The sequence below is a fragment of the Mustela lutreola genome, chromosome X (assembly GCF_030435805.1).
Source record: "Mustela lutreola isolate mMusLut2 chromosome X, mMusLut2.pri, whole genome shotgun sequence".
Lineage (NCBI taxonomy): Eukaryota > Metazoa > Chordata > Mammalia > Carnivora > Mustelidae > Mustela > Mustela lutreola.
In genome coordinates this window covers 53,573,100-53,582,932 of record NC_081308.1, presented here as the reverse complement: position 1 = coordinate 53,582,932, position 9,833 = coordinate 53,573,100, and the positions used below count along the sequence as shown (strand labels likewise).

Genomic DNA, 9,833 nt, shown 5'->3' with positions numbered 1-9,833 from the left:
CAGAAATAACTAGAATGAAGTAGGCATATCACAAAAATTCCCGGAAGGTGAATTAATTCACTCCATCAACATTATGAAACACCTCCTGGACGTCAGTATTGTGGCAGCCCACAGGGATACAATGAAGACAGATATAGTCGTATCCCTCAGTGGTCTGAGAATCTCACAGAACAGCTTCAGAGTTGGGACCACAAAGGCAGGTCAGGCCTGTGGCTGAGCAGGACCAAAGTGGCCATAAAGACAGGCCATGGAAAAGGGAGGGGATACGGTGATGGCAGGGGGTGAGGCAGGACGGGAACCTGTGTGAGTAGAGCAAATCTGCCTCCGGGGAGGGGTTCGAGAGAAGAGTGGGAGGCCAAAGGAAGGCTAGGCTTGGGAAACAACACCACTATGAGGCCCTGGGAGGAAGAGGCACACCAAGGAGGCAGTGGGAGAGCCCCACAGCGGCTGGTGTGGAATCCAACAGCGGACCAAGAAAATTCCTTCCATTGCAAGGAAAAGTACCTTTAACAAGATTTTGTAAAATTCAAATGAGACATAAACCATGGAAAGTATTGGCTACCTCAAGGCACAACTCAAGATTTTTACCTCTTTCACGAACTCTTTCCTGCCTGCCCCTCCCCTAGGCTTCTCAGCACTGATATTTCCGTTACTCTGCATTTTTCTTGGTTCTAACCATGTACTGTGTCCTCCCTTAAATTATGTTCTCCTTATATTCTCTCTAGGATGCAGGCACTGTCTTAGGGGAGGGATGCACGAGGCCACTCAAGCTAGAGGAGACACACAAGGAAGGATGGTGTCGTTTATGACAAGTTTATGACAGGGCATCAGAACGGACAGAGGCCGGAAGTCAGGGCACCAAACACAGACGGGGGGGGGGGGGGGAGACAGGGCAGCACAGTTTTCTGTTAGAAGTGATGCCACAACTCCCCCTCCACTGTTCACCCAGGTGGAGTTCCTATTCCCAATGGTTTAGAGGTCGGGAGTCCCATTCCCACAACAGAGATTTTTCTGAGAGAACATGCAAATGTAACATTTATTAAGTATTACATTTTATTTATATTATCCTTCAGTTCCATTAGGGATTACACAGTTTTTGTAGATCAGCCCAGGAACCTAACCACATGTAGATTACGTGGGCAGGGGGGGATATTTACAAGATTACAAACTGTTAAAATACAAGTCATTCGTAAGTTAGAAACCACTTACATATGACCAAAGTGGCATTAATACGTTGAATTTGGAAATATGCTTCCTCTCCCCTGACATTTTAAGGTTGTCTAATCTGAGAATATGTCTTCTTCAAATCGAACATGTTTTTTTAGGTTTTTAGCATATGCAAAAACAAAATCATTTACAACTCTTCTGAAGGTGAATATTATAATCATGAACCGTTAAAATACAACCACCAGTACCACCAAACTAACAGATGAAAAGAATTCTTAGAGAAAAGCCGACGAGGACAACAGGCATCACAGCAGACTGTTTTCATTAATTTGGGACTTACCAGAACTTCTCGTAACTGTCCCAAAGGCACAGAAAGTTGATTGAGGGCTTTGTCCATGCCAACCTAAAGGCAAAACCAGGTTGGCACAAACACATCACGATAAGGAGTAATAGTGACGTATCTATTTAACAATCAAAGCAGTACCAGATTTAAATTATGTTTTTTGGCACAACCGTATTTTGCTACATAACTAGCTAAACAACAGAAGTGTTATTTGGCCATTAATGTTGTTCATAGTATATGAAAAAAATCTGTTGAAATACATGAAACTATAAAAATAAGGGAAGTCATGAGAAATGAAAGTTTCCTTAAGAACAATTTGCCTTTAGATGACATTTTAAATGAATGTGAAAAATTTTCAGAGAAGGTGAACACTTCTCTGTCTGTAACTGATGATACTCAGCCAGCTGAGTATCGGGCTGAGAGACGGGCTACGTCTCTCTTAAACATTATTATAAGCCTTGAGAAAAATAGATATTAAACAGAAGTAAAATTTTCTAGGTTTTTAATCCTATTGGGATATTTATCTTAGTGGTATATTTCCCAAAAGCAAATGTGCATCATTAATTTTAATGCTTCTTGAAATTCCCACGGAGCTGCAACTTTCTGTGCTTCTCTGGACAAACAGATTTAAAACAAAATGAAGCCTCAACAAGGAGACTTTTCTCCCAAGTAACAAAATTCAACATTTCTAAACGGCTTTTACAAACAATTGATAAGCTCACTGCAAATCATTCTTATATTGTTATAAAACCAAACTTTTAAAATATCAATATTGGCCAATGTTCCCTCAACCTAGCTCTGGCTAACATATACCCGGGAGTAAATTAAACATTGTAAGAGTGGTGGACATTTGCTCCTACAAATTAGTCTAAATCAAGGAAGACTTCAGGGTAATCACTTAGCAACTAATAAAACAACCCCTTGGGTATTATCATCCTTTACTTTTCACTGTTGACTAATGAATTTGAAACATAATCTAACTAGAGCAACCATAAATGAATAAAAACTAAAACAAACAAAAAAATGTATTCCCAAAAGTTTAGTTCTTTTATTAATGAAATTGGTAATTTCTTCAAGTTTCTGGTGGGGTTGGTGGGGTAATCAACTGAAAGGTTTCTAAAAACTCTGCCCTTTTAATAAATATGAAGGAGAGAGAAAGTGTGTGTGTGTGTGTGTGTGTGTGTGTGTGTGTGTGTGTGTGTTTGTAGGACTTGTGAATTTCAGGTTTACCAAGTTTGTGGAAAGGTTGACAAAATCTGCATAATCCTTATTGATGAGCTCGACCATGGCTATTTTAAGATGTTTATAGTAGAGTTCCAGATCTCCTCTTAGTTCCTCCAGCTGGACATGCTTCCTATAGTCAGACACAAAGTGATCGACGTCAAAATCTTCCTGAAAATCAAACCAGAAAGAAAAAAATGATTGCAATGATACCACATTTTACATAGAAAAATAAGATCAGAGAAAGAATAAGAGGCCGTATTACTGCATGGGAACACACACAGGGACATCAGGGGGTCTGCTCACTTCCAAAGATTATGGGAAAGGGGGCCCCTCACCAAGACCATTCTCTCCTGTTGCCTAACTCTACAGGTATTTTATTTCTTTTAATTATACATTTCAAAGAGGCTCTTCTTAAAATAGAAACAGCTTTTTCTTCTTAATTTTAAAAGTAACAAATGTTCACTGTCAAACTTTCAACCAACCAAGAAATACTTATGTAAGAGAGAAAAAAAAAATCACCCACTCTCTAATGCTCTGCAGTTAAGCACTGTTAATGTTTATTTTTCTTCACTATTTAACACAGCGATTCACATTCTTCCAGACTTTGTTTTGGTCTTTCTCTTTACTTTTTTTTTTTTAAGATTTTATTTATTTGAGAGAGAGAGACTGAGAGAACAAGTGGGAGAAGGGGCAGAGGGAGAAGCCGGCTCTCTGCTGAGCTGGGAGCCTGATGCCAGGGTTCATTCCAAGACCCTGAAATCAAGACCTCAACCGAAGGCAGACGCTTAACTGACTGAGCCACCCAGGTGCCCTAGTCTTTCTCTTTAAAATATAAATTACTTTTGGGGTGCCTGGCTGGTTCAGTGGGTTAAGGCCTCTGTCTTTAGCTCAGGTCGTGATCCCAGGGTTATGGGTTCAAACCCCGCATTGGGCTTTCTGCTCAGCAGAGAGCCTGCTTCCCTGTCTCTCTCTCTGCCTGCCTCTCTGCCTACTTGTGATCTCTGTCAAATAAGTAAATAATTTTTAAAAAAATAAATATCAATTACTTTTTAAAGAAACTGACATATAATGGACACATGTTAGTTTCAGGCGTACAACATAAAAATTCCATATTTTTATCTGTTGTGAAATGATCACCCTAAGACTAGTTAACATCCATCACCAAACATACACATTTTTTTCTTGTGCTAAGAACTCTTAAGCTTTAGCAACTTTAAATATATAATAATATAGGGCACCTGGGTATCTCAGTGAGTTAATGCCTCTGCCTTCGGCTCAGGTCATGATTCCAGGGTCCTGGGATCGAGCCCCACATCAGGTTCTCTCCTCAGCAGGGAGCCTGTTTCCTCCTCTCTCTCTGCCTGCCTCTCTTCCTACTTGTGATCTCTGTCAAATAAATAAATAAAATCTTAAAATATACATATATATATATATATATATATATATATATATATATATATAATATACTATGCAGCCATCAAAAGAAATGAAATCTTGCCATGTGCAGTGATGTGGATGGAACTAGAGAGTATGCTGAGTGAAATAATCAGAGAAAGACAATTATCATACCATCTCCCTGATATGAGGAATTTGAGAGGCAAAGTGGGGGGTGTGGGGGTAGGGAAGGAAAAAAAATGAAACAAGATTGGATTGGGAGGGGGGCAACTGGGTGTATCAGTGGGTTAAAGCCTCTGCCTTCGGCTCAGGTCATGATCCCAGGGCCCTGGGATCGAGCCCCACATCGGGCTCTCTGCTCAGCGGGGAGCCTGCTTCCTCCTCTCTCTCTGCCTGCCTCTCTGCCTACTTGTGATCTGTCTGTCCAATAAATAAATAAAATCTTTAAAAAAAAAAGATTGGATTGGGAGGGAGACAAACCATAAGAGACTCTTAATCTCACAAAACAAACTGAGGGTTGCTGGGGGGAGGGGTGTAGGGAGAGCGTGGTGGGGTTGTGGACATTGGGGCAGTTATGTACTATGGTGAGTGCTGGGAAGTGTGTAAGCCTGACAATCCACAGACCTGTAACCCTGGGGCTAATAATACATATTTCTAATAAAAAATAATAAAATAAATATACAATAATACACAGTATTATTTACTACAGTCACTATGATGTACATTACATCCCCAGGGCTTATATTATTAACTGGAAGTTTATAACACTGGACCCCTCATCTATTTCCTCCACAACCTCACCTCTGGCAACCACCAATCTGTTCTCTATGACTTCATTTTGTTTTGTTTTTTAGATTCCACATGTGAGGGAGATCATACAGTATTTCTCTTTCTCTGTCTGACTTATTTCACTCAGCACAATATCCTCAAGGTCCATCCATGTTGCTGCAAATGGCAAGACTTCCTTCTTTTTATGGTTGAGTAATATTCCATCGTATACACACACATTTTCTTTATCCATTCACCCCGTTGGTGGACACTTTAGTTATTTCCAAGTCTTGGTTGTTGTAAATACTGTAATACTCACTACTGTGAGTATGAGTCTTGCTGGCCGCTAGAGCCAGGTGATCTAGAGGTATACCCTGGGTAGCAACTGCAAACCTCGGGGCATCATACGAGCATTCAAGCTCCTTTCCAGGAGATACCAGAAAGCAGAAGCGAGGCAGAGGGACAGCGCAAAGATGGTACCCATCAGCTCCATCTTTGGAGAATACCTTACTAGGCTCCTAGATCCATGTTAAATGAGATGCCTGCCCCTCAGGGCTTTAAGATAAGCAAATGGGCCTCTTTCACAGAAATCTGAACGCATTTCAGTCTGCTGCTTCTGTGCTGAGTTCCAGGGTGGGTCAGTCTACTCGCGCGACTGCTTTAAGAACTCTTTCTCAGTTTGCTATAGCCTTGTGGGTCTCATGGGTGCAAGCTCTGATGGCTTTCAAAGCTGGATGTTTTGGAGTCTTGTCTCTTAGATGTACATCTTGAAAGTTGGGGTGCCAGAAGTGGGGCTCAAAGCCTTTACTCCTCAGGGAGAAGCCTGGGGTTGTGAGTACCCTCTCAATCCCAGGTCGCTGTACCAGGGGTGGGGTTTATGGCAAGAGTGATTCTTACTTCAACATAGGTTTTTTTCCTTACTCACCTAATGTGTAGGAGTCACTCAGCTAGTTGTAGGGTTTTTTCCACAGGAAATTTTTCCATATGGAGCTATAGATTCAGTGTGTATTTCATAGAAGAGATGAGTTCAAGATCCTCCTATGCCACCATCTTGAATGGAAATCCCAGACCTTCTCTATGTATGTGTGTAAACATACACACACACACAAATATTCATGCTCTTCTAAACTATTTCCCATCTACGGGCACCTGGGTGGCTCAGTGGGTTAAGCCTCTGCCTTCGGCTCAGGTCATATCTCAGGGCCCTGAGATTAAGCCTCACATCAGGCTCTCTGCTCCGCCGGGAGCCTACTTTTCCCCTACTTTTCCCCCTCTCTCTGCCTGACCTCTCTCTCTCTCTGTCAAATAAATAAATAAAATCTTAAAAAAATTAAAAAATAAAAAACAAAAAACCATTCTTTAAAAAAAAATTTCCCATCTAAAAATATAACTTGAATGTCTTTACGTAAAACACATACATTTCTATTAATATTTTATGTGCATGCTGAGTGTCCCATTGAACAGATGTTCCAAATCTTTCATAACCTATTTCCAAGTATTGGTCTCACAGGATTAGCTATCCTGTGTTTCCCCTTTACAATACTGTGATACCCCGGTAGGCTTATATGCTTAGAGGCAATAAATTACTATCTACTTCCCCTGTGACTCTGCTACTCCATGACCTGTTTAGTCAGCAAGAATCAAATGTGATGATTCCCAAACTAGTTAAGGACACCTACACTTACTTCGTAATTATATAGCTTCATTAAACACTATGTAAACCAACAAAATATGACTGCAAAAAAAATCACTGTTCTTTTGAAAACTAACACAGCTACTTTGGAAAGATTTGATACAAAGAAATCAATAAGAAAATTTTTGCTAAGTTAGGTATGGGTGAGATGACCACATGCCAGGCAGGGAGGGAGTGATCACAGGATTCTCACTCAATTCAGTTAAAGAAACTGAAACTGAATGCAAAAAAAGACAACATAGAAAGCTTTTTTAAAAAAGATTCTTTTTATTTATTTGAGACACAGACAGACAGTATGAGCAGGGAAAGGGGCAATGGGAGAAGGAGATTCCCTGCTGAACAGGGAGCCCAATGCGGGACTCTATCCCAGGACCCTGAGGTCATGACCTGAACCGAAGGTAGATGCCTAACCTATTGAGCGACCCAAGTGCTGTGATAACTCAGAAATCTAATCTGCAGGCCAGTTTCCAAAGAAAAGACCTGGCACTGTTTCAATGGAGAATAAATGTACATATATTTTTTCCAAATAAAATGCTAAAAACTGTATATACCATTCCCTAAGAGTACTTGTTTAAACTGACTTTCTTAGTTAATCAACCAAAGACTGACCCTGCTAGTGTCGAAGAGAAGGACTTCATACCAAACCGTAATTTCACAGTCATCTACAGAAAGCCACCTGCTTCTTACACTGGTGACCAAATTAGCCTGGACCTTTCTCTCCTGAGACCATCTCAGACCTTACATCATAGTTATGTAGTACATCACGGGAGGGGGTCTCGGTTCATAATCCTGGCCATCCTACTCACCAACTGTATACCTTTAGGGCGATCACTTTCCCTGCCTCAGTTACACATTGTTGAAGTTCTTGAACTTCATGATGGCATTCTAAATTGTATAACTGGGGTGCCTATGTGGCTCAGTTGGTTAAGCATCTGCCTTTGGCTCAGGTCATGATCCCAGTCTCTTGGGTTTGAGTTCCACATCAGGCGCTCTGCTGAGCAAGGAGCCTGCTTCTCCCTCTGTCCCTTCCTCCTGCTCCCGCACTCTCTCACTCTCAAATAAAATCTTAAATAAATAAATAATTCATATAACTTAGCCTCAGTGAACAAATGCTATTAGGTAATATTAGTACTCAACTCACCATTTATGCATTTGTTCTCAGATAAACAAAAGTTGCATAACACATGACTAAATAACTCAGAACATCTGTGAATACTGGGTTAGGCAGCGTTTGCTGTGAAAAGCAAACCCAAACTCACAGTGCCATAATAGAGACCCATTTCACTTAACCAAGAATGGTTTTACTACTTTAGGAATGGTTTTACTTTATAGTGTAGATTTCCCAAGTATTCAAAAAGAAAGTATTTACAACCCATACATTTATGGTCAACTGATTTTTCACAAGGATGCCAAGACCATTTAATGGGGGGAAAAACAGTCTTTTTGAGTGCCTACTACTGGGACAAATGAATATCTACATGCAAAAGGATGAACTTGGAACAGCAACGTCACACATACACAAAAATATAACTCAAAATGGATCAAAGATTTAAATGTAAGAGTAAAAACTGTAACACTCAGAGAAAACAGGTGAAAATCTGTATGACTTGGGATCGGGCAAAGCTTTTTTAGACATGATACACAAAGCAATAAGAAATATTAGATAAGCTGAACTTGATCAAAATAAAAACTTTCGTGTGTCAAAGGACACTACGGAGAACGTGAAAAGACAACCCACAGAATGGGAGAGAGTATCTGCAAATCATTTGTCTGACAAGGACCTAATAACCAGAATATGCAAATATACTCTTAGAACTCAACAACAAAAAGACAAATAATCTAATTTAAAAACAAGCCAAAGACTTTTGAATAGACATTTCTCCAAAGATGATACACAGACGGTCAAGAGCACATGTCGGGATGTTCGACATCCTTAGTCATTGGGGAAATGCGAATCAAAAGCACATGCAGATGCCACGTCACACCCACTAGGACAACTATGGTAAAATAAGAAAAAGAAAAAGAAAAAAAAAGAAGAAGAAAAGTGCTGGCAAGAAGGCGGAGAAGCTGGAACCCTCCTGTATTGTCGGTGAGAATGTAAAATAGTGTGGCTAAGGCAGCAAACAGCTCGGTAGCTCCTCAAGAAGTTACACACGTACAATTACCCAGCAGTTCTACGTCTAGGGGTATGACGCCGACAGAACTGACAACAGATGTTCCTGCCACAACCTGTACATGAATGTGCACAGCAGCGCTGCTCGTAACAGCCAAATGAGTATATACCCAACGTCCATCAACTGATGAATGGATACATAAAAGGTGAAAGAGCCTCTTACACAACCACAAAAAGGAATAAACTGTTACATGCTACAACACGAGTGAAGTCTGAAAACATTCTACTCTCAGGTTAAAGGAAGCCAGACACAAAAGGTCACGTGTTATACAATTCCACTGATAGGAGATGTTCCAGAAAAGGCAAATCCATAAAAACAGAAAGTAGATTCATGATTGCCAGGGAATAAGGGGAGGGGAGAATTGGAACCAAGAGGTTTATTTTTCGGGTGATGGAAGCATTCTGGAATTAGACAGAAGTGACGTATGTACCATATACACAGTAAATATACTAAAAACCAGAGAAGAGTACACTTTCAAATGGCAACTATTATGCTTTGTGAATTATATTTTGATGAAAAATGAAACAACTTAAATATCAACAAGTTAAATGCTAGAATACATTAAAAAATAATCCAAAGTAACACTAATCACAGGAACAATGGAGTAGCTACATGAATTTCAGACAAAGCAGATTTCAGAGAAGGAAAACTATCCGGCATAAAGAGCAGCATTACATAATGATAAAGAAATCGACTGACCAAGAAGACACAATTATCCTTAACGTATGTGTGCCTGATCAACACAGGTGAGACACAACCTAACAGAACTGTAGGGAGAAATAAACAATTCCATTTTCTCAGCTGGTGACTTCAACACTTCTCCATCAGTATTGGGCCGATCCAGCAGCAGGGCAACAAGGATCTGACAGATGTGGACATTCAGTCCAGACATGGCACACTCAACACCACCATCAATTACCATACAATAGACGTACACAGACAATTTCGCCCAGTAATAGTGCAACACACATTCTTAAGCTCATATGGAACACTCATCAAGACAGAATAATTCTGGGCCACAAAACACAACAAATTTTTAAAACTAAAAATTATACCAAGTATGTTCTCA

The 9,833-nt window shown here is 40.2% G+C and overlaps 1 protein-coding gene across 1 annotated transcript in view; it reads right to left on the bottom strand.

Moving 5' to 3' along the window:
* Positions 1 to 1,136: 1,136 nt before the first annotated feature.
* The window catches only part of LOC131821499 (conserved oligomeric Golgi complex subunit 2-like), a 32,673-nt gene continuing 23,976 nt past the window's right edge, over positions 1,137 to 9,833 (bottom strand). The window contains exons 2-3 of the mRNA XM_059157650.1: positions 2,741 to 2,902; positions 1,137 to 1,570 (exon numbers count right to left, since the gene is read on the bottom strand). Of these exons, the coding sequence (XP_059013633.1) occupies positions 1,385 to 1,570; positions 2,741 to 2,902 (348 nt within the window). The 3' untranslated portion in view covers positions 1,137 to 1,384. The remainder of the gene's footprint in view (positions 1,571 to 2,740; positions 2,903 to 9,833) is intronic.